Source organism: Pholcus phalangioides, unplaced genomic scaffold, assembly GCF_987345545.1.
Source record: "Pholcus phalangioides strain wild (caught in Gottingen) unplaced genomic scaffold, Ppha-v1.0 ptg000021l_1, whole genome shotgun sequence".
Taxonomy (NCBI): Eukaryota; Metazoa; Arthropoda; class Arachnida; order Araneae; family Pholcidae; genus Pholcus; species Pholcus phalangioides.
The window spans coordinates 4,523,649-4,549,957 of NW_028301614.1; the positions used below are offsets into that span (position 1 = coordinate 4,523,649).

At 34.6% G+C, this 26,309-nt stretch overlaps 1 protein-coding gene across 1 annotated transcript in view; it reads left to right on the forward strand.

Annotated features, from left to right (window-relative positions):
* LOC149070523 (acetoacetyl-CoA synthetase-like) overlaps nucleotides 1–21,037 on the forward strand; it is a 62,989-nt gene extending 41,952 nt beyond the window's left edge. Inside the window, exons 7-19 of the mRNA XM_089249071.1 lie at nucleotides 7,144–7,241; nucleotides 8,157–8,271; nucleotides 10,477–10,558; nucleotides 10,651–10,804; nucleotides 12,641–12,718; nucleotides 12,862–13,051; nucleotides 13,156–13,278; nucleotides 15,529–15,642; nucleotides 15,798–15,923; nucleotides 17,025–17,094; nucleotides 18,193–18,251; nucleotides 19,477–19,676; nucleotides 20,504–21,037. Coding sequence (XP_089105197.1) covers nucleotides 7,144–7,241; nucleotides 8,157–8,271; nucleotides 10,477–10,558; nucleotides 10,651–10,804; nucleotides 12,641–12,718; nucleotides 12,862–13,051; nucleotides 13,156–13,278; nucleotides 15,529–15,642; nucleotides 15,798–15,923; nucleotides 17,025–17,094; nucleotides 18,193–18,251; nucleotides 19,477–19,676; nucleotides 20,504–20,668 — 1,574 coding nt within the window. The 3' untranslated portion in view covers nucleotides 20,669–21,037. The remainder of the gene's footprint in view (nucleotides 1–7,143; nucleotides 7,242–8,156; nucleotides 8,272–10,476; nucleotides 10,559–10,650; nucleotides 10,805–12,640; nucleotides 12,719–12,861; nucleotides 13,052–13,155; nucleotides 13,279–15,528; nucleotides 15,643–15,797; nucleotides 15,924–17,024; nucleotides 17,095–18,192; nucleotides 18,252–19,476; nucleotides 19,677–20,503) is intronic.
* Nucleotides 21,038–26,309: the final 5,272 nt, after the last annotated feature.

Genomic DNA, 26,309 nt, shown 5'->3' on the forward strand with positions numbered 1-26,309 from the left:
CACCCGGAAAGTGCCGTTTGATTGGATTCGAAAGGACGTGGGTTCAATTCCCCGCAACGACAGATGAATTTTCATCTCTTTCCAAAATATATCTTCTTATCAGCCAGCTGTTGAAACCTTTGTATTAGATTTTACGAAGATTTCTTCGTAAAAACAAGCAGTTCGTAAATTGGAGGTCTCTAAAATCGAGTGTTGACTGTACATGTAAATTGACCTAATAAGCGGGTTTTTTACTTATGGGTCGCAGGGGCTTTTGAGATTGGTCGCACATATCCCCGTACAATCCGCTAATAAATTCTTATTCGCCATTGGTTTCAAGGGGTCGTAACGATTTCGGTGGCCTGGGATGTGACCCATACATTTTTGGAAGCTCTATTAAGCTATGATTCTAAATAATTTTTTGGCGGGAATCAGCATTCAAAAAGGCATTTGCTACAAAAACAATTCAAAACATTGTACAAAATGCACAAGAGAATGCGGAAAAATTAAAAAGAATATAAGCGCCCTAAACAAAGGTTGAAGATTTCATAAATGACGAAAAGTTGAGATTAATGAAAAAATTTGATTAAACGAAAATAATTGAAAAATTATGAGAGAAATTACTCCAGAATTAATAAAAACTCAATCCAATCCAGAATTTACGGCCCTTTCACAAGTCCGATTGGCTCACCCGTTAAGATGCCTCTGACAAGGTTTAAAAAAGTTTCGAAAACCAAATATGCATTATTCAGAAATATTTAACAAGCATTTTCAAATTCGAAACAGACCCATGGGTCGCATAGTTCAATCACGTTAATTTTGGGTCGCGGCTGAAAAAGGTTAAGAAACCGTAGACTGAGAGATCCAATCGCAATTTCAATCATTTTGTTTCTCAAGGGGATATCCGAACGTACCTTTGGTGTCACAGGAATAAATTTATTCTCTGATAATAAGATAAGCTTCATGAACTGACGGATATTTGATGCACATTCCTAGATGTTATAACGGGTGCGTAACCCATATCCAATAGATTTTTATATAATTTCAATAGAGGAGGGGGGGGGGAGAAACCGCCACTGGATACGAAAGCCAGATGAAAAAAGTCTTAACACTGCATACAAAAAAGAGTTAATTGCCGGTTATCGTTCTGCCAGAGTGTAAATAGCGTAATTATCCGCAATTAATTGCATTTATATAAAAGTTATGTAAGAGAGAGTATAATTATGATAATTTCTTTTCTTTTTTCTAACGAATTACGTCACATGTATTTCAGGACACCAGGTAAGGCGCGTCTATCTTGTGCAAGATGATGACGAATTCATTTAGCGACAAACATATGGTACTGGCATTGCAAATGTCGATGCAAATTTGATGAGATATTGCGAGTTTAAAAGAAATTGAGATAGATGCATTAGAATGTATCAAGAGCACGTAGGGAAAGGGTGTCAAACCTTTACCATGGACTTAATTATTATATAGCCCCCATTCTAGTCTATGTTTTTCTTTCTTGTTGCATTAATTTGAAAATATTCCTCTATTTCAAATATACGTATTGTTGAGAGCCGGAGTATAATTAGTATATGCGATTGAAACAAAATTAAGTGGACCTTTCTCAGAAATAAATCACTCATAAAGAAAGTTGTTCATGACAAATTTTGTAGACCAGGTGTTCTCAACGTATGGCCCGTGAGACTTGTGTGGCCATTTGAAGCTTTTTTTGCAGTGGCCCGCCTATGAAGACACTTACACAGATGCAGAATTTATGGAAATGCTGCCTAAAAAACCTCAATGAAAAAATATATTCTGGAAATGGTGAAAGAGGGAGAGAAAAAAATTTAAAAATTAGTTCACAAGAAAATATTTAGAACTAATGAGAGAAATAATTTCAGAATTCAGGAGAAATAATTTCAGAATTAAAGAGAAATAATTTCAGAATTAAAGAGAAATAATTTCAGAATTAAAGAGAAATAATTTCAGAATTAAAGAGAAATAATTTCATAATAAATGGGAAATAGTTTTAGAATAAATGAGAAATAATTTCCGAATAAATGGGAGATAATTTCCGAATAAATGAGATAATGACCACTGAATCATTGCAAGATATATTTTCCGAATTAATAAAAATTCATATTTAATGAAAAATAATTTCAGAAATTATGGAAAAATTCCAGAATTTATGGAAATTCATATATTTGACGAAAAAATAATTTCGAAACTTATGAAATTTAACCTCTTCTAAGAAAATGCATTCGGGAATTCATGAAAGAAGTAATTGGAAAATTACTTTTAGAAAACATTTCAGAACTAAATAAGGAAATTGGTTTCCGAATAAATGAGAAATGATTTCATAATTATTGAAGTGAGTATTTTTAGAATTGTGTGTGGTGCAAACTATTATTTACAAATTCATAAAAACTCATAATTGATATTAATTTTATCGAGAATCGATGCAAAATGTATTTAGAATTATTGAAAGAAATAGTTTCAGAAATGACGGAACATATTTCTCAAAATTATTGAACGATTCATTTTTAAAGAAAAAAAATTCAGAATTGATGAAAATTCATAATTGTGAAGGTAAAAAAATTCAGAATTAACGAAGATGCGTATTTAAATTGAAAAAAAATCAAAACTGATTCATATTCAACGGAAAAAATTATTCCAGAATTAAAAATAAAACATATTTAATCACAAACTAATTTCATTTTGAATGGAAAAATAATTTCCGAATTAATGAAAAAATAACCTCAGAGTAAATAAAGTTCTCCATATTATTAGGATCCCCCGTATGATTCGGACTCCCATTGGACCCACTCGTTAAGACGCCACTCTATGTGAATTTAAATACTTCAGTATCACTTTTCGGACTTCGGGCTTCATAGAAATTTTTTTGTGGGCCGCAATGTATGAAATGTTGCAGACACTTGCCGTAGACCTCAGTTTCCCAACCTTTTTTGTCCCCCCCCCCCACCCACACATCGCCCCCCTTCTTCAGAAATTTTTTTCTCCCACCGTTAACGTAGAACCTCCATTGCAAATAAACGCGTTCGTCAATCCCTGATCTGCAAACTGGCTCCGGTCCGCGAAACATTTCTCGCAATATCCATGTAGCCAATGAAATCCAATACGTGATATTGGATTTCATAACTAAATTACACACCCACAGAGTCTATATATATTTATGTTTATTTCGGTCTTAGCCATCATTACGTCCGCAAATTATTTCTCCTATTTATTATTTTTTTTGAAGGGGTCCTCAAATTATATATATTTATTTTATCTACTTATTTTGCCGCTACCGCCAAATCATTTCTCTTATCTAATTTTGCCCGTCCGCAAACTATTTTATTCTCTTATCTATTCATTTGTTTCTTTGCCGGCCCGTAAATTATTTTTCTTATGTATTAATTTTTTACAATTATTTTTGCTACCTATGTACTTTTTGCCGGTTCTTTAATTATTTGCCTTATTTTATTTTTTGCCGGACCGCAAATTATTCGTCTTATTTTATTCTTTGCCGGTCCTTCTTCTAGATTTGAGGATTTTTTCCAATCCTCAAATTATTTTTCAGATTTCCATCGGTACGCGAAATTTCTTTTTAATCAAAAATCACCGGTCCACCAAGTGTAGAAAGGTTAAACAATCACCTATATATATACAGATCGGGGAGGGGGGGGGGCAACAGCCGGACCGTGAAGTTATTTTGTGCCACACGCGACAAAGTAAAAGTAACGTGAAAAAATTAAATTTGTGATCATTATTTGAACTATTGAGTTCCAATAGCAGATTTCTTGATTAACAAAATGCTTACAAACTTCTTATTTATAGTGATGAAATTAATTTAATAACTAACTAATTACTTCAATTAATAATGGAGCGGCTTACACCGAAGTTGCGGCACTGATGCGGCCCGCGACGTTATAGCTGACCTTTATGTTGGCCCCCCAGATCTATACTCTGTTCGCTCTAACTTGGGTCCTGATGTAAATAAACCACTGTACCAATTTTTGATATCACTCCGCATCCTTTATCTCTATTGGTTGTAATTTTACCCGCCCCTTCATTACGTGTTCCGAACACGTGCGTTTTTTCCTCAAACGCGAGATTGTAAATCATGATTCTAATTTATAAAGAATTTTCCTGGAAATTTTTTTGAAATAAAAACTGTTGATAACACTAATTATAATAGAAAGAGGTATATGTATCTCCCAAAAAAAAAATTCGATAACGTATTCTGTCGTTATCATGGCACACTCCTCAAGAGTTGGGATGACAGGGCTCCAGCCCGGACGCAGCCGGGGGGGGGGCGCTTGCGGCAGGATTTGGGGCCATGGTCGTTACAAAAGTTTGTGTGAGTTGTTTATTATTTTACGGCAGATAGTGAGAAAAAAAAATCCTAATTTTTTCTTATTACTTTTTTTTCTTCAGAATTTTACAATTTTATTTCCGAGCTAATTTACGCGGTATGATTTTCCTGGGCCGGATATGCTACCAATTATAACGTGAAATAAATTATGAGCAACTTACCGTTGTGTTGCCGCTTTTTATTTTTCTTGCGGGTCTGTATAATTAAGTATTTCATAATAATCCACGGGCTGTAGAAGTTCCAATTTGATGAGAGAGTCATCCACATTTACTTCAACCTGTTGTTGATATCCTGTTTTTTGTCGACAATTTCGGTTTTTTATCCGTGCGTAGGTTGCGAGCCATGACCCCAACATCCAGCAGCAGGAGCCCCTGGACTGGGATCTTTAATGGGCCCGCAAGCTAGGCTTTCTCACCGGATCTATAGTGTCTGTCATAATGAGGCTAACTGAATCAAAAATGAGCATTACTCCTTCGAACCAGAGTTTCGAAACGTTACCTTCACGTCTACGTGATAATCCTGACTTCGGCTCGCCGCCTTCGACGAAACAAATATTACTTCCTCCCAACAAGCTGCTCAAGCAGAAGTGAGAATTCTTTTGAAATGCGTACATTCACCACGAACGATAAGTGAACCCCCGCCCCCCGTTCAGTGTACGTCAAAGCGCGTGGGTGAGAAAAAAAATCTTGTTGACAGAAACTTTGTTTATAGGAGTCCAGAGCAGCTGCAAAGGAATTCATTTTCTAATGGCTCTGCAAACAAGATAGACACCCATATTTCATTTATGTCATCAAACGATAAAGAAGAAAACTCTTTTTCTTGCAAGACCTCTTGAAGAAGCTTATACAAGTGTATATCAAATCTGTTTGCGAATACAAATACAAATACAACGCCACAACAGGCAAATTGCCCAACGAGGTGGCTGACTTAAGAACATCATCTGTCTGTTTTTAGGTCATATAAAATAATAATATATAAATAAATAATATATATCCTAGCCCTAGTTAGAACATATACAGGCGAATCCCGTTTTAACGAATACTGTTATAGCGAAAATCTCGTTTTAACGAATACTTTCCTATTTCCTCAGATAAGTTTGCATAGCAACAATGTGGGCAAAAACATGGAATTTCTTGATAACGAAATTTCGTTATAACGAAGTGATTTACCCGGTGTCTTGGAGTTCGTTATAACGGGATTCGACTGTAATATACAACCTGGTACAAAAATTTGTTGTACGCCTATTAATGATATTTTGAAATTTGTACAAATAGATGGGACACCCTGCATTTGCTCTTAAGTAGAAGCAGCATTTTTAGAAAGTATTTTTTGTTCGTAATTTGAATTACTCGAGGTGCCATTATACCATTCAAAGGCATATCGAAAAGCTGAGTAGGAGCTTCAAATGTGAAAAACTTTGCTTCTTTAGTCTGCGGCCCAAGGTATGCATTATTTCTTCTCTCGCAGGCCAGAAAATTATATACGTATATAGTCGAATCTCGTTTTAACGAACACCGTTATGGCAAAAATCTCGTTTTAACGAACACTTTTCTAATCCCCCATGTAAGTTTACATAGGAACAATGCTAACAATGCTAGTTAACCTTGAATTCCTGTATAAGGAAATTTCGTTTTAACGAAGTGATTCCTCCTGTCTCTTGGCGGATTTCGACTGTGTATGTGTGTATATATATATATACACTATATTGTGAGCATATATATACACAACAACAACGGTTACCTGAACTTTTTCAAATCCAGAATTAAGATTATTTTCACGACTCATAAATTATATTATGATATTTATGACTCTATTATGACGTAATTAATCACAGCTATATATATACACATGTATTCATTTTTCACATTTATGAAACCTGTATATTTTTTACTTATTTCGGCATACAGTAGCCTTCTAATTTTCCTGCATTGGCAATTTTAAAGATAGATGGCAAATTTAATTGCCTTCGAATTTTGTTCTGGCTATAATTGGCAAGTTTGCTTGTCTTTCATGATTTTTTTTTACTGTAATTGGCAATTTTGCTTTCCTTCGTAATCTTTTTTGGCTATAAATTCACAACTTTACTTGCAATTTGTTTGCGATAAATGGTGATATCCCGTATGAACATTATTTTCCCTAATTTTTTTTTTTATAGAGGAAATATGACCAGCCTATGGATTTATCGTGTTGTGTGTGCATTATTCTTTTCTACCGGAATGCCTTTCGCGGGCCGGATGGAACCCCTTGGCGGGCCTGAGGTTGTGCAATTTTTACTTTAGACCAATTTTTAGCAGAATGGGTTTCTTTTGTCGAAGACAATGAATCAACTGATACTCTGAAACCGTCTCAGAAATTAAATAAAAAGAAAATTCAGTTACAAAACTAGAACGTCGTTTCAGCTTTAAGAGGTCAGACGTAAGTTATGGAGAGTTTATCAACTAATTTGAGGGCACGTGACCCCTTTGGTTTTCCTAAGGCTGGTGACCCGAACCTAACCTTTTAGAGTGTCAGGTTATATTTCAGTCAGTAATATGCAGCTATCACTTCCGGATATTTCGTTTTTTTAGACAACTAGTGAGTTATCACGTTGAAACTAGGTTTTATATGGTCATATACGTGGGATATACTGCTTAATCTTGCCTCAAAATTATATATCTTATCCTCTATTGGAAAAATTGATGTTTTTATCTTACAAATATATGAAATAATCTCGTGTGTGTGTGTGTGTGGGAGGGGATGGGGTGTTGAAGTTATTGTGCTTTATTGATCGATTAACATTAGTGGATCTAACATTCCAGGTTACATGTCGAATAGGAAAGAAGCAGTTTTTGCAATGTTGGCAGCTACGAGCTTGGGTGGCATTTGGGGAGGACCACTGCCTTTCTATGGACCTAAGGTGAGGGACATTCCATGTTTACTCTACTTAAAAGTATATTAATTGTTGTTTCTATTAATTTAGTAATCGAAACACTGTTCACAAACTCCATGAAATTGATCACAACACTACATTGGAAGAAAATCACGTGATCAGATTTATGCAAAGCAATCTAAAACTATTGATTGCATGAGAAATATAAAATCTTTTTTTTTCATTATTGACTTTCTCCGGACTTGTTATTTTTCATCAAGTTCAAAATTCTAACTTTCGCTATACATGGTGTCCTGTAAATCCTAATTCGGCCTTCATCGTGTCAACCGTTCATCGTGGAGGTATGGTTCCAATTTAAAGAAAATATTCAAAATGTGTTCAAAAATCACCCTGCACGTGTTTTGAGACCGAAAATACAGGGCGTTACAAAATAAAAAAAATCTAAATTTTTTATACGGTTCCCTATCCTCTAAAAGAACTTCCAAAAAGAAAGTTCATGCCCTGTCTCTTTTGAACCAAAAAATCTTATGTTTTTAACCGCAATATTCACTGACATATTTGAATTCAAAAATCGAAGAAAAGGTGGGCTAGAACGGCATAAACTAACGGAAAAGCTTATTTTGTGCTGGTCATTCCCACCTTTTAAAAAGGTGTTTTTAACGTAAATATTATAATCGATTGGTATTGATTTGATTTCCACTAATTGAGGGTTGCAATTTGATTTTATAAATCGGCTTATGTTATTAACTGGTGATTTTATTAACGATGGGTAGTGTAAGAGTGGATTTCTTGTTTTTCTTTCTTTTTCGCTTTATTATTAATTTTGTACTTGTATATGAGTGGTGTTTACAGTTTTTTTTCGGTTCTGACAAGTGCCGATTCAGCCTCAAAGTGTATCGTATTTGACAAAATGAATGACTAGAATTATCTCATATGTGACAGGCGGCATCCAAGATCGTCAACATAATGAGCCCGAAATTTCTCATTGCGGTGGACAGAATGAAATGCAACGGAATCGAGAGCACGCTTTTGCAAAACATTCCTGATATCGTTAGCAGTAAGTATCTTTGATGCATAAAATAATCTCTTTCATAAAATCCTTCTCGAACAATTAAAAACTTTTAGGAGTGAGAGGTACTCCTCTCAATCTTTTAAAAGCTTACCTAAGTAATGGGCAGAAAATTATAAAATGAGGAGATAAGGTCAGTAATCTAATGAAGATTAATACCTTGTAACGGCGTTCCTGAGGGATCGATTCTCGGACTCCTTCTTGTCCTTATATTCAATGATCTCTGTTCAGCAGGCTCAAAACTCAATTAGTTTTAATTTTCCGGCTCGAAGCGCACAATTAAACAGTTAAAATTATAACCTTTTTAGATGACATGGTCTTCATTTTATATATAGAAAAATATTAATATTATTAACAATGATAAAAAATTAGGAATTGGTTTTCTGCTGTCTTAAACTAAATATCACTAAAACCGAATTCAATAATTTTTACCCTTGCAAACTGGTCAACAAAACGTAATAAATAATTCATGGAAATCCCATATACACCATATTCATTCTATACTTCGATATCTAATTTAGACCGGGATTACACTATAAAAAATTTACAAAAATTATCAGATTCATCAGTTGCCTTTTCTGGAATGTAACCGATATGCTTATTGGTTGGATTTTTCAAGTTTTATAAAAGAGCTTTTATCAAACTTTTACAGTACAATCCCGGCCTTTCGGATTTTATTAGTTCAAACCGTATATCAGCTCATCGTTTTCCCTTAGGCTTTTATTGCTAATTCTTCATCCTCATATGCTTTATGGGTTACCAGTTTGGGGGCCTGATTAAGGGCATTTGGGGGTTAAATTTGAAACCCACTGATTTACCTTAAAAAAAAATAATCAGATTAATTTTTGAATGACTGCAGGTCATCAATTCATGAGACTAAATATCGTCCCTTTGCGGCACCTTTACTCTACTTTTTCAAGTCTATCCTGATTTTAAATCAATTTTACTTATCTATTAACATTTTTACATGATCCCCAAAATATCATAGAAAATTTACTTAATTTCAAAAATTAATTTTAAAAAATTGAAATAAGCTTAACTTATCTCGTTTCAACACTATCTACAATAAAATTAATTACAACTCAGCTTCTATATTAACTTAAAAAAAATATATATATAATAAAAAATAACTTTTTATGATCAAACTGACGTAGAACAATTCTTTCCGAATATTCCCCTTATCACTCCTTTCATTTGAATTGTTTCTTTGTCTAAATATTTCACAGGTTACTTTTCTCGAATTTATTTATAATCACACTTCATAACAAAATCGTTTTTGATTTCTTTGAGGTTTTTCTTAGTATTATTTATTTCATTGTAGCAAAAATTTGGGGAAAAAATTTAACGTATTGCAACCAAATGATATTGTTCCCACCGCAACTGCCACCATCAGATTTATGCATGTGTTCCCCTCCCTTTCATTTATTGCATTTATCTCGTTTATAAATGTGCTAAAGTTTTTTTCTATATATCATAACCCTTTCAGACCCTGGTGCCACAAATGTGTGGGTTTCTTTCCCTCACTGTAGAATTTTTCATTTTGATCTCAGGGAGTTAAGCCCTAATTCAAAAGATTATGTAAGCTTTGAGTTAGAAAAATAGTGGATATGAAATTTGGGAGTTTTCATCAGTGGGTGGCACTTCAAGTTCAACTTTCAGGAGATTTTTAAGATGACTTCCAAGAGAGAGAAAGTATCTGCGGGGGGGGGGGGGAAGAGTGATATATTGATAAAATTTCTCAATAAAATTCTGGAAAAGTTTTTTATGTGAAGATGAATATACCTTGCATCATCTTGACTGAAAAAAATTGATTATTTCTTCACAGAAAAAAATATTTAAAAAGAACTGAAAAATAAAGGTTTGCTAACATTTGTTTCTAATATATGTTTTGAGTATCAAAAATGCAAAAACATTTTGAGAATTCCAAAAAATGAATGCTCGAGTCTGAAAGGGTTATTATACAATTTTGTGATCGCCAAGTTGGCTTCTTTTAGTGATTTTTCTCCCTTCTCTTTGTGTGTGTGTGTGTTCTCTTTATAAATAAAAATATATTCATTGATTACTCCGATTTCAATTTTATGACAAGCACTATAGAAAATTATCTGTTATGTAAAAAAAAAACGGACAAGTGTGACACACAGAACGTCTTTCTTATGCAATGCGTTATTAATGACAGGGGATCTTGTGTTTCAGGCAGCGACTCGTTGGAGAAAGTGATAATTGTCCCCACAAAGAGCGATTCCAAGAAAAAAGACATCAGCTTCATCGAGCGGAGGTAAATTATTAATAACCGGAATTCATTTTCAAAGATATAAGAATCGATTCCTATGTTTCGAGTCTAATGAAATGCCTTTATTTACATTTCAGCTGTTTCTTGGATACGTTCCTGGAATCCGGACGGGATGCTGATGGCAACGTTCCGGATATAGAGTTTGAGCAGCTGCCGTTTGATTATCCAGTATTCATCAATTTCACTTCTGGAACGACTGGATTACCGAAAGGATTGATTCATTCCGCAGGAGTATGTATGAGTTTGAATATATAAGTGTGTATGTATAAAATGTTAGTATATTTGAAACTACGTGTAGGTTTTAAAACTGATTCAAGACCGTCAGTTTTCTGGGTCTAATAATTCACAATTAATTTCCAATTATATAAGTTACAATAGGTGAATATGATAAATCGGTTATTATACATAATGCGTTATTATTATGTTATTATATATAATCGGTTATTATTCTCGGTTGTTATGCATAATCACAAAAGGTGCGTTTGTTAAAATGTAACCCTTGGTAATAACCAGCGATTCACGATTATTACCTGAATTTCGTTGGTAAATTTGATAAGTGCTAGAAAAATATACGTGATGATAATTTGATAAAACGATATGCAATATCGGGCTACGATCGTGAAATTCGTTAAATGAGAGTTCATTATATCAGGGTCATGATATGCTCACGTTGAAATATGGTTGTTTTTTATGTAACGCAAATTGTGCCATAAACGTTAGATTATTCTGCAAAATTAGCAGAATTATTTCTGCAAAATGTTTACACTTATAGCCGAAATGTCACCGTCTTCTCTCCAAATTTTTCTTAAAATCTTAAAAAAAAATAAGTGCTCGAGTCTTATTAATAATATTTTAATTAAATAATAATACATTTTTTTTTTCAAAATCTTCATTCTCGAAAGAGCTGCGCTATTATTTGACGGTTCAATTCCACAAAATTTAGCTATAGCATTAAACACCTGAAAAATTTGTTTCGAAAAACATAACTTTTACGTCAAATAAGCAATTTTCTAGATATATGTTTATCATTAAAACGGAACCTGTGTGTGATTTATATAATTATAAATTTACTTCATTCAATTTATTTGATTTCGGATTGTTCTTAAACAGAAATAAATGATATTCGGATATTAACTTTTTTGAAAAAGTTGTATTAGCTAGATAGATCACATGATTGATTTTTAGTTTTGATATTTAGAGTTGAAATTGAGATTTCTTTTTGATTTTTATACTCATTTATCTTTATTTTTATACTCATTTATCTTTATTTTTATTTCTTTATCTTTATTTTTATTCCTTTATCTTTATTTTTATTCCTTTATCTTTATTTTTATTCCTTTATCTTTATTTTTATTCCTTTATCTTTATTTTTATTTCTTTATCTTAATTATATTTCTTTCTTTATCTTATTAACAATTTTCAAAAAATCAATATGTTTTCTTGCTCCAAGAATATGTAGAGAATTTGATGATATTATTAGACAACAGCAATCATTTTATATGTTTAAAAAGACTATAAAGGATCGTATACTGGAAATAGCAGATATGGAGCGGTTCGTTTCGTTCGATAGTTAATGCAATTGCAAATGATATAAGGAGTAAAATTTGTTTATATTTTTGTTGTGTAAGAAAATATATCTGTATTTCGACATATCAGTGTAAGAAAATATATCTGTATTTCGACATATCAGACTATAGTTTAACTTTTAAGGTAATATAGTTGGTGTGACTTGAATGCAGCAAATGTAGTAAAATATATCTATGTATGTTGCCAGAAATTCTTTATGTAATGTATCAATACGACCCATGGAAGGTTTCTTATATCCCTTTGGGTCGAAAAGTGTTTGTTTAATTTAAAAAAAAAAAAAAAAAAAAAAAAAAAATTCATGTACTTTTATTGATCTAAATTCATGTATTTTTATTTATCCTTTTTTTTATTGATCTTCATTTGTTTTTATATATATCTTTATTAATATTTTAATATTTATTCATCTTTATTGCTATTTTGATATTTATTTTTATTCATTTCTTTTTATGTATTTTTATTCCTTCATTTTTTTTCGCGAAGACGTTCCTGCCAGTGTTGAGAGACTTCGGACTGCACTGTGATTTCTCTCGAGACGATGTTATCTTGTCCATTCATCCCGTGAGTATAACAAATATGAATCATATACTGTGAGTGACTAGAAATAGCCAATTCAAGAAAATATCTTTGTTTTGCTGCTGTTATTGACTTCTTTACCTAGGATATTAATTATGTTTGAATTCTTTCCCGACTTATCTGTACAGTGTGGATGGAACTTGTGGAACCTCTACGTGGCTTCCTTCGCTTTGGGTTCGAAAGTGTTATTGTATGATGGATTGCCCTGCTACCTTTCACCGACTTACATGTGGGACATCATATCGAAGTACAAAGTGTCCTACGTTTTCTTCGTGACGAGTATCGTTGATAAAATAGACAAGGACAACATAGTACCAGGTGATGATTCTCCCTATACCTAAATCACAACAAAAACAAAGAAACCCATTCAAATTTCTAATTTTTTAATGTGAATCTGATGATTCAAACCTTCCAATTTTCAGGACCAAATTGTAACTTGGACCACTTGAAAATCGTAGCGATTGGTGCGAGCCCGGTCAAAATACAGAACATCGATTATTTTTTCAATAGAGTGAAGAAGGACCTCTTTGTCGGTTGCTTGTACGGTGAGTACAGACAAATGGAGTTCTGATTGTCAATTAAGGCAGTACAGTTTATGTCGCTTAGTATAATCACTGGTAGTGTTTTCTTTTGGGTATTTTTATCACTTTTACTAAGTACGGAACGGACCAATAGCATAACTGAACTGAACTTTTAATAATTTGCACAATCGTGCCTATCAGTACACCAGTGGATGGCAAGTACAAATATAAGTGATTAAATTATTGGAGATACACACACAAGACAGAAACAAATGCATAAGGTTCAAACAAAAAAATAAATATATACATGCATAATGCAGTCTCGAATCCAGATAAATGGATTGAAAAATAAATAAAATCTTACCTGTGTGTGGACGCATGGGCAGAGATGGATAGCAAAGGAAAACAGAAACGGGGAGGGCGTCAAAACTACTGCCCCAAGAAAAATACAATTTTTGATATATCCTCGATAAATCGAAAAAAATGTAGACATATAGAAGGAGAGGGGTTGCTAAAAATTAGATAAAAGTTTGATCGCGGGAATGGATATGGCGAAGGTATTTAGAGATATGAGTATGTCTTTGAAGGGCAAAGAATGTGCATTCCTTAAGAAGGTGAAAAAGATAATTTTGTAGCTATTTAGTTGATTGCAATACTGACAAGGTTCGTCAGGGTTAAATTTGTGCAATATACCTTTGTTAGTATAAAGTATAAAAGGGTAAAGGCGAAGCCTGGTCATATTCTTACGGACCGCCAAGGGGAGATTGAAGAGAAGGTAAGCCTGTAGGGACAGCGAAAATTCAAAATTATTGTTAAAATGAAATAACGTTGAAGCAGACAATCTGTCTTCTTTTAGACAGATATCAGTATAATTATTAGTAAGGGATGTTAGAACTACTGGAGTGAGGTAAGGAGTCTGTGTGCACCAGATATTAGGTCGACCGCAGTTATTCAGAAGGGTCTTGACTGAATTTGCTCAGTTTTCCGAATCTGTGTGACGGCAGAGTTCAAGAAAGCAAATTTTTGGTAGACGATTTTCGTCCATTTTTTGAAGCCTGAGTCAATAAGTGATAAGTTGGTTGTTAAACATTTGAGTGGCAATGGGGCGGCGACCAAGCTCAAGTCTAACAAGATAACCAGGACAATATTTGCTTATATTTAATAACTTTTTTGGAAAACTCGTATGAACCATTTCCAGCATATCAGCATAGAAGAAACCCCAAACTGGTGCAGCATAACATAGAGTAGATCGTACAAGGCTATCGAATAATATCGGACCAATAGCATAACAATGGAAAGAATTCCTTTATAGTTATCATGACTTCGATTCGTTGTTTTTTTTCCGTGTCGAGAGTTTTTTTTTTTTTTTTTTTTTTGCATAATTAGAAGCTAAGGTTGAACCAGGCTCATTTTTTTTTCTATAACGTTATCAACATGTACGACTATGTAACAGATCCAAAAGGCTCCGTTATTGACAAAAATTTCCTTGCTAAGATTAGTGTCCTAGTCGAGCCGTAATATCCACTATGATCCATATACTGTACGTATGACAATGCTTTTACAATGGCCATCCTTTCGTGAAGGAATGTGTAAGAGGTGAAGGAAAAAAGTACCTTTCTTCAGTTCTTAGTCAGTTCCTTTTAACTCGCCACATTCGCAGTTCCTCAGCTGGAAGATTTTCACAACGACGTGCATTAAAAATGTACCAATAATTCATGAAAAACATTAGACTTCCATTCTAACTCCTAAGAATTTCTGAATAAAAAAAAACATTTTAGCTTAATGGAAAAACATATCTTCGAAAAAACAAATAATAAAAAACAGGAAAAAAACGTCACGATCTAACATTTTTGAAACCAGGTCAGGTGGGGAAGAAAAACGGAGCTTTCCCGTGTTCACATATGCTTCCCATTCTAACAAACGGGCCACCTAGTCACCGTACTTAAAACCGGGATTTTTCGGATATAGTTATCAATCGGGTATTGTTATCAGAAACCCCGAATATCAATGTGATCACGTTAAGCGGCATGCGCTGTATTTGAATTTCTGTTATGAGGAGAAATGGTACATAACACGATGGCGATGTGGCCTGGGTATATTTCGGTTTGACGGTACATAACACAATTGAGAGAGAAACTTCCTGCAACAACGGAAAATAAAATTGCTGCAAAACTATATTCAGATTGTGCTCCCATTGAAGTATCGGGGGGTTGTGTATTCGAATAAGACTGTTTTGTTTCTGATGAAATTTATCGCTTCATATATAATCTTTAGGAGCCACGGAGGTCATTGGCGTGTTTTCCGGATTCGACTACAACACTCCCGTATATAGCGCCGAGATCCAAACTCCAGCACTTGGAGTCGACATCAAATGCTTTGACGAAAACGGTAAGATATAATTTTAAGAATCAAATAATTCTGAAAATTGCTGAGTAGAGAAATATCAATGTAATAATCACTGTTAAAAATGGTATTTCATAAATTTCATGCGTTGATGAGTGTTATTTAGAAAAATACCAAGATAGTCTTCTGACAATTTCTAGGTAAATCTGTTGTTGGACAACGAGGTGAAATGGTTATAACCACCCCAACGCCGTCATTTCCCGTCGGTGTATGGAACGACAGCAAAAATCGCAATTTACATGACCTCTATCTCTCCAGATATCCAGGTAAATGGAGCTTTTGATAAGGTATGCGGATAATAAATACAGCAGAGAGAGATAGATAATATAGTGACTGCTTTTCATGACATTTTAGAAAAAATTCACAAAAATTGAAGGAATCGGTATATTTGACTGGGGTTTGCGGAAAAGTTATTCTCACGAAGGGGAGTTTTTTTCGGTGAAGAAAAGAGATTAGTTCCAATTTCTGTCGATAAAGGGCCTGGGAAATCAGTGCGGCGGAAATGATTAAACTCGAACCTTTCTTCAATCTCTTCTGCGTCTGAAACGTTCGTAAAGCTTTCGTGTCGTCTGAGCTGTGGTCGGCTGAAGTTGGTTTTCAGTAGTTCCCAACTCCAAGGCGCGAATGCGAGCCGATCTTCCCGTAAAAAAGTCTCGCCAGAGAGAGAGAGCAAATGGCCCACAATGTTACACATATTCAATCATTACACTTCACTTCTGAAATATAGACACGGCAGCACTAAAAAATCATACACAGCACTATATAGGGAGTCGGACTGTTAGGTATACACATTCACACTTCCGACACAACTCACTCCTTAGTAAATTGCCCATTGCGATAGACAGGAGTTGAGGTCGGTTTGGAATAAAGACAAGAAAGTCAGCGATTCTCTCTCTCGACTTAAAACAACTTCACCAACCCAACAGTGCTTTATCCACCAATGTCAACATCACAATGAAAACCTTATGTGATCACCAGTCACAGGAAAGTTTAGAAATGAGCTGTAAATGTCACGCCCCGTATTTTCTAGTTCTCTGATTTGCATATTTCCGGTGATTTGGTCTTGTGCAATGTCATCTATCGACAAAAATTGTAACTAATCTTTTTTCGGCACCAAAAAATATCCCCCTTCGTGTAAGAGTAAGTCATTGAAATATTTGAAGATTCCTGAAATTTTTAAACTACCCCGATATGGGATACCCTGTGTATTGAGACTAATTGCATGCCATATGTAAATATTAAAGTAAATTTTGCATCAGATTTAGAAACTCCGAATTCAAAACCGTCATTTAATCATAGAAAGTTTTAGTTATAAGATCAATTAGGTAATCATATTAATCATTTTTAAATCGGCACTTCATCCATAGGTGTTTGGACACAAAACGACGAGATTTATATCGACCCCGTGACGAAAGGAATCATTATCATTGGCAGAAGGTATTTATTTCAATAATTATTTTACAATGATATGTGAGAAACGCTTTACGTTAATGAGGGTTTTTGAAATTGAGCCAATTAGAGTGCATAAAAATACTTATTTTATTATAAGAAGCAAGCCCTGAATATCTACCAACAAAAAATATATGCTGTTCCGTATAATGTCAAGTACAAGTCCTTGAAATGATGAGAGGAGAGAGAGATGAAGCAGTTTTCAAAAGGACGTCACAGATTTATTCACAGAAAACAGCTATTGTACATGTATTTACAAGCAGATAGAACGCGATCGACAAATAAGAATCTCCGTTAAACTTAGTCTAACAACACTGACTCTCTCCCTTTTCTGTCCGTACATCGTTTTTAGACTCACCGAATCTTCGAGAGAGTTTCCAGAGAATTCCGTTACCAAGTTGGTGGAGAAACTTCCCGAAGGTCAAAAGAGATTCTCTAGACAAATCTAGAAGCTTCGAGCATATCTTGACATTTATGGTTAGGCAACAGGAGATTACTGTCCCGAGAAATCTCGGGGAGACCTAATATTCGTAGCAATATATACAGCTGGCATGTCGATACTATAGTGATAAAATGTACGTATTTAGCAGGTTAAAAGTTGGAAAATTCTTTATTTGAAACAAATCTGCAGTTTTCTGTTCATTGCCGGAAGAGTAGTGGTCGTTTGAAATTGGTTTTTTGCTGTTTTCGAGGAGCGAATGTAATCTGTTCTCCTATTTGAAAAAGTCTTCTCGCAGAGAGCACACGGATCTTCAACGCGATGCTTTCATAACATGAAAATACAGGCATTCGATATTTTCACTTAAATACTTTCACAAAATATGGAAGAAAGCTGGCACCACCACCAGTATAACACGAAACAAGCATAACGCTGAGAACATAAATGCGTTAGGGTCACGTATAGATATATATACACACACACACATAACGTTCCTCTATCTATGTAATCAAAATTTTTTAGAAACTCCCCTGTGGAATGTTCACGATAGTGCACGTACGGATTAGTTTTTTTGTTAGTGTTTGAAAATATACTTTCATTGATTTTAACAAGAACGTTGTTTGAATTTTACCATTTCTAATTTTTAGTGATGAAGTCATTAAACAGTTCGGTGAAAGATTCAGCTCCGAAGTTATCTACTGGGCGAGTAAGTACCAAACATCTAACAAAAAAAGGGGGCATTATTATACTGTCTTTAGTTATATAAAATATACAATAACGAAAACACAGAAGTGAAAAATGCTTAAGATGCTACAATTGAATCACATTAATAATAGAAATTAGTGTGAGAAAGTATATCTGTGCTTTGGACTTTTATCCTGACGATTTTAATTTTGTTAAGCTACTGATTTTTATAACCGGCAAATCAAAAAACCTAAAATTAAAAATATATATTCCAAAACTTCGGTGAAGTAATATACACTCTATACAAATGTAAAGTACAATATACTCTATGCAAATGAATTGTAAAGTAAAATACACTCTATATAAATGAATTGGTGTTTTGTTAATAAATATAGTTTGTTACTAATTAATTAAACTATGACATATAGTGTATAGTACCAAGTTTTTATACGTTGAACAATGAAGGACCAGACACACCCCGCTTCCCATCTCAAGGAGATATCGAAGCGTCATTATATAACTATGTTGAAGCTGGTTTTTATACAAATGTTCCCAAGCAAATTTTGCTTAGATTTTCTCGAAATACTTGGATTAGTCTGTTTTGCAGAGTCACTATATGAATTTTGCTTAAAATTTGACATTAATAACTTTTTTCATAGAAAATGGCGCAGGCAGACCAAACCTATGCCAGCTTTTTTTTAAGCAGTGGCTTGATTTTATTAAAAGGAAATTATATTATATGATTGCGTGGGCTTCTCTCTCTTGATTCGATTCCGTTTTAACGATTAAATTTTATAGCGGCTGATTTGATTATAAAGTGGCTGATTTGATTATAAAGTGGCTGATTTTATTTTATTAACCGGTAGTTTTACTAGCGGCGTGTACTGTATTCGGGGTCAATTGAATTGCATCGGTGTGTGGATTCTATTTTTTGTTAAAATTTTGATATCTTGCCAGGCTGAGCCAGTGATGGCATTGAAATAATATTCTCGTAATCACTGAAGAAATATTTTGTTATTAGCCAGTAAATGTTCCGCTTCATGAAATTGAAACGATTCAGATCCGGTTCATGGGAATTTTGAAGCTACATGTTATTACTCTTGTATTATTTTCACGCTCACCGCTGTATTCGTACTTCTCATCAAATTTTTTGTGTTTATGAGAATTTTGATACGGGAAATTCTCAAAAACATTACGTAAAATATATTTCGATGGAAATCATAAATGCGCAATCGTTTTCTTTTCAGTCCACACAATTGAAGAGATATCAGACAGCATATGCGTCCAGCAGGCCAACAACAAGGGAGACATGAGAGCCGTGTTGTTCGTCAAAGCCAGGGACGGAAATTTCAACCAGCAGCTCGTGAACAAAATACACGAGCATATCATCCAGGAATTGACTGTTTTACATGTTCCCGAAGTTATACTGCCTATCACTGATATTCCGGTAAGCTCTCAAAAATTAGTAAATACAGCAAAACCCCTCTTTGCGACCACAAGTGGGACATAAAAATATTTCGTAAAGCAGGGGTGACCATGAAAAAAGAGGGTTCTTATAAGTTATAGGAAAGCCTCTTTTGTTGAATAAAATCAATTTTAATGGCATAAGTTAGAGTATTTTGCAATTCGGCAATCCACTTTTTTTTTGACATATCAGTCGAAATTCACACTGTACAAACACGAAGTACTGCATTAACGTTGTGATTTTACGAAAATGAGTTCTAAGTTGTTTTTAACCCATGAGTTTTATTTCATAAAGAAATAAATGAAGAAAAATGATGTTTATAAAGCTCACACATGAGAGCAGTTCTACCGTATATTCACAGGTTAATCAGAATATGGTCTGTATATCGTTCGAGGCTAAATAGCAATGAGATTGTTGGAACAATGGCTCTCTCTTGGTCATAATTTGAAATTAATGTACTCAACTACTGTATTTATTAAGTTATTTTCCTCATCAAGTAAACAAAAAATTGTGTAAACTAATATTTTTGAAACCTTTAGGCGGCAATTAGAAATCACTAAACCCCCCCCCCCCTTAAAATGCCATATCTCCTTCAATGCAGTAGGCTTTCTCCCGATTTGCAGCATGTACAAACTAAGGAGTTATACGGGAAAAGTTTTCCATTGAGAAATTAACTTTACAAAATATCTGGGCATGTGTTAATGCTAAAATAAGATGCTTTTATGGAGACGAGATCTCTCGTCATTGCCGATTAAAGGATTAAATATCAGAAATAAAAATGACATTTTAATTTAAATTATATTTTCCAGTACAATCTGAACGGCAAGAAAATGGAACGACTCGTCAAACAGATCATCAGCTCAAATACCATTCCAGAAGTAAACAACGTTAAGAACCCAGATTGTCTTCAGGCTTATTGCAATATTCCGTTGCTATTGAACTACGACAGCAGCAAGTTGTCGCTAAATTATTAGCGAATACATCGCAGTAATTTTGCTAACATTTCACTCAAGATTCTGAAAATTCCACCAAATTTTATTTTGGGATTCATCAAGTGCTATTGTGGATTGGAAACCAAGAAAAGAAAGGAATGTTTTTTTCCATGATCTCTACCGCTCAGAAAATGATACATAATGCTGTACATATAAGTTCTGGAAAGGATTTTACGCAGAAAAAAAATAAGTTGTTACGTGTATTCTGCATCAAGTTTATGATAATATATTATCTCAAGAGTGAGTTATCAAATATTTACGATGTTAAGGGAAACCAAGATGCCGAAGCTTGTAATTTATTGCTATTATTTGTCCATATTTTGTGTAAAAATAAATGTATTTTATTCAACGAAACCGCAATGTTTGTTTGTGTCGTTAAGTTATGCAGGGTGTCGCAAATTTTTTAACAGCCGTTGCCTCTGCAACCGTTGACTTTAAGGTGGTGTAAAAAATTTAAGGACACAATCGAAAAACCACTATATCTTGAAAATTTGTGCGACAACTACAAATGGAATTAAACATTTTTCACTAAAATTAATTTTGATGAGTGCTGCACATTCTTTTAGAAAAAAGTTTTTGATGTTATAGTAAAGGTTAAAACTTGAAAAAAGTATAAGGACATGCGTGGTTTTTTTTTCTGACGTTGAAGAAATAAATTAAATTTCTTAATTAATTGAAAATACAAATTTCGTATTTTTTTTATGTTGGTGTAACATCCAAAATTATTTCGATCAGTCATTCACTCCCAAGAGCTTTCAAACAAACATAACTCCAATTACCTCACCTTTTCTTTATTAATCCTTAATTTTTTTAAATTAATTTCCTTTTTTTCTCAAAGTTCCTTTCCCAAAAATTTGTGCACTCGAAGAAGTTCCTCCTTGAGCTTTCTTTTGCTGGTTATGTCGAAAAATAAAGAAGCCCGGAGGAGGGCCAATTGTATTCCCACCAAGGCTCTACAGGGATTCCATGCGATCCGGCCATCACACTGCCTTTTCGCTGCAACATACCTCTAGCGCCTAAGGGCTGGTGTAGAGAGGCAAAAAAATTTACACCCTTCCCCGCAATACAACAAGCCATCCAATAAGATGAATCATCGTTTTCTAGCCCTTGTGGTATCTCTTTTTTTTTAAGAAATTCAGTCCTGAAACACGCAAACTTGACGTAGATCAAAAAATGGCCGTATCTTCGAAAAAACTATTTTCGGTGAGTAAAAATGAAAAAATAAATGGGTTAAGAAAATTAATTCTATTACTTTTGTAGCTCATCCGGGGTTTTCCCAGCGAATGAAGCTGCATTCGCTTACGGATTCACTGATAATGACATTAACAGGGGCCCCCACAGGGTGAGGCTAACACGGCTCAGGACGATTCTCATCATTTTTCTGATTTTTCACTCTACAAATTCACTATGGTGGGGCCTAAAAGTATGAAAAATCTCAGCAAAGCTCCCACTAAAAAAAAAACGTAGCTTAAAAGCCCTGCTGCAGAAGGTGAGCATTTGAACATAGCTTCTCTATAATGTCTATGAAAATATAGTTCTCGGCCCCATCTAATAATTAAAGCCTTTATAATTTGAAATAAGTAGCTGGATTAAACGTTATAAGTGGATCCCGCTTATAGCGCTTTTCCAAAAACCGCCATAAAAGTCGTTGAAGCGGAAAAACGCTTTAAACGGGAAATATCAATATTTCCGTTTTTCCGCTTGTAACGTCTTTATAGTCTGAGCATTAGTTGAAGATGGGACCACGAAAATGAATCGCACTAAACGGGAAAAGGTTCTAAGAGCAGTTCCGCAACCAGATGTTTCGTCAGCATCTTGGTGTTCCTTGTAATATTAAAGGGCAGGTAAAAGGTTGAAATTCACGCCCCCCCCCCTCCGGTCCAGCTCCCGGGGCACCAAACCCACGTTTCGGCCCTGAGGAACGTCATAAGTGGAATCCACTATTTAAAATTGATTATATGGTGTCGGATGTTCCGCGGGAATTAAATTTAACCACCATCTTTTCAGACAAAAAATCTGAAAATTAATATTGTGCACTTGATAATCATAATTAAATATTAGTGAAAATCATTCCATTTTGCATGAAAGTAAGCTTTTGCTATTTAACGTATCTGCGGCGATAAACCATGTTTTTGAATAGGTTTTTGACAACCATAGTCTGCACAAAATTGAATAAGAAATTATATTAGCTAATTATAGAATTTCGCAATTACAGAATTTCATTAGGAAGTTTTTTTACTCTTAGATTTTTTACAATTATGCAGAGAAATTAGTACCCACATATTTTATTGAAATATGCGTCAATTATTTCTTGTTATCGAAAACAGTCTATACTTGTTTCAATAACTTTCAATGTTATATTTTCATATTTAAAAAACATTTTTTCATATTTTGCCTTGACTTTCTACTCGAATAAGAAAGATTTACCATTCAGAATTTCGTGCATGTGTGTTTCCAAGATTTTATATTTCCTGATTAGTAATTCTCCGAAACTCGTGCTAAGTTGGTTCCAAATTAAAGCTTGCATCCTTTATGAGTTGTTTATTTGAAACCGAACCAGAGATTCATGTTAGGAGATTGAGAGTAATTTTGATGTTCAGTCAGAAGCGCATTTACGGTTTGCCGCCTGTAGGCTACACGAATTTCACCGCCCTTCTTCCACTCTAGTCTATGTTATTCCCCCCCACTCCTGCAAGTACACCTGTGTTAAAGTCACTCTTTTAGTCATTTACATGTTTGCACCCTGTTTTGGTCACTCACATGTTTGACGCTGGTTTTGGTCATTGTTTCGTTACTTACACGCGCTCTAGACAATGCTGTCTTAACGCATTCCCCGCGGGCGGGAGCCTCAAATACAAAGGAGCCTCTGGTTTAAATTTTTGAAAGTAAACGTGTCTCGCCAGGTAGGGGGCCTCAGAAAAATTACTTTTTTCCTAGGGTCCAGTATACGCTTCAGACGGCTGACTCTAGGCCACTCACTGGACTGGTCCCTCACTCTTTATGTCACTCATTTGGTCATTAACATTCTTACGCTCCAAGTCACGCTTTTGCTCATTCACGTGCTTGCAAACTCTCTAGGTCACTCACTGACCCGGTCACTTCCTGTCTGGGCAGAGGTTCGTATACTTGAGGGTTATAAAAATTTCACCACCCTTCTCTCCCATTTTGATAATTTTCTTGGCCACTCAATCCCCAAATTTGCCGACCTTCTGAACTTGCCGCCCTGGGCTATAGCCCACTTAGTTCTCCTGAAAACAGGACATTGTCTTCAGTAGCAGGGCATGAGGATGGTTAAAATCAGTGTTGCAAAAAAAAAAAAAAAAAAAAAATTGAGGGGAAAAAACTGAAAAAATACCAGCAAAACAAAAAAGGCTGATAGAATTGAATTTTTCTAGAACTAATAGATATGAATTATTAGCACAGTAGACTCTCGCTAATCTGGCACATATCACACCAGGGTGTACTGGGTTAACGAAATCGCCGAATTACTGCAAATTGATTGGAAAAAGCTCATTTAAATAACAAACTTCTGCTCATAAACATGTGCGCACTGATATGTTTTCCTCTTCTATGCTCGGAGAAAACCGGCCTATAAACACCGGATTACTGGAGGGATTATTGAAAGTCTGACTCTCTACGTAGTAGTATGGGAAACTTTATTGGAAGACAAAGATGTGTTTCAGACACGAAAAAATTTTCACAAATCGGGTGTACAAAGCTGGAAATTTGTAATTGTTATTATTTTTTTAATTTTAGAAAGTTTACAAAAATGAAGGATTAAACTTTTTTCAAGTGTTAATCAATGGGGGTTTTTAATTAAGGCAATCAATTAGTGTGGGATGTATTCCATGTGGGTGATATATGGGAAAACTAAGGTGTGACGTGTGAGGATTTGTTAAAATGATAAAAATAATATTTTCCGTTACTCCCCTTGAATATCATACAACAAAATAATAATAATAACAATGATGATGCTAATTAGTGGTTATGTGGTGTGTTTTGGTGTGGGGTTTACATCAATTGATGGGGGAAATTATGTGCGTAAGTGGGAATTTGTCCATTTCAAAATATAAAAAATACAACAATTTTCAGCCTCGCTGAAACATATAATAATCTATATATATAAAATTCAAGATATATAGAAGACTGGATGTTGTGAAGATATTTATTATTTGAGATGTTAATTTTTTAACATCTCTATACGAAGGAAAATCTCTATCTCCACTGTAGCTTAGCGGTCAGAGCACTCGTCCGGCAACCGAGGGACCCGGGTTCGACTCCCGGTAGAGGCAGAGATGATTTTTTTCCTTCCTTAAAAAATTAACATATCAAATAATAAATATCTTCACAACACCCAGTCTTCTATATATCTTGTATTAACAAGTGGAGAGCGACATTCATGTCATATATATAAAATTGATTTTCTGCCTGTGTGTGTGTGTGTATGTATGTTCTCTATACAAATCTACAATTTTAGATCGATCATCGTCAAATTTTGCATATAGACCAAATGGGACCCGACTTGAACGATAGGCTACTTTAAAATTTCGTCAGAGCAGGGCAAATGCCCCAAACGGGCAAAAAACTGCTGGGCAACAATGGTTTTTGGGCCTCAACAATCACTTTTGGAACGTTTACTTTGGTTACCGTGGTTTCCTAGCAGTACGTTTCAGACATGTATATGCCTTTACAATGGTTTGTCACTTCTTTAATGTTGCAAATGTATGTATAATAGTTAGTGCCTTTATAATGGTTTGCCATTTTTTTCAGTCCTCCCAGTAATGAGAGCTTTTTGAATAGACGCCATTATCAGCATCACTTTGAGGGTAAGGCAAAGGATGATCCCCATAGAAATCAGTGTTAAAATTGCCGATTTTACTGTAGAAATGCGGAAATTTAGTGGGGTTTCCGCCACATCAATAATTTTAAAAATTGTATTGAATTCTCGATTTTTGAAATATATTGAGTTTGCTTAGAGGTATACGAAGCCCAGGAGATTAAATATGAAGTAATTAGCCGGACCTACTTTTGAGTTGGATATTCGTGCAATAACATTGATTTCAACTTTTTATTTGTATCTTCTCAAGCATGAAAATTGATGTCTCCGTATTGTCTTTTAATATTCAACTGCATAAATTCATATGGTTTGGGATGTTTTAAAATTACGGGCCCGTAAAAAGTACATCGAAAAAAACTCCACAGCTTTAATTAAGTATTTTTGGAAGCAGAAACAGGCAGAAATAGATAACTTGAAATTCGGGGGGGGGGGGGAATTCCGCTCGAAATACCTAGCGCCCCTTAAAAAAGGGGGAAAAAAAATTTTCTATTTTTCTTTAAATCTAGATTCAGCATTCATCCGTTCAGCATATATACGCTCTAGCGAAGGAAAATCTCTATCTCCTCTGTAGCTTAGTGGTCAGAGCACTCGTCCGGCAATCGAGGGACCCGGGTTCGACTCCCGGTAGAGGCAGAGATGAGTTTTTTCCTTCCTAAAAAAAGTAACATCTCAAATAATAAATATCTTCACAACATCCAGTCTTCTATATATCTTGTAAATCTAGATTTGTTTATTTCATGAAGTCGCCATATTGGTTAACTTAGACAGGGTTTGCATGTCCCTCGA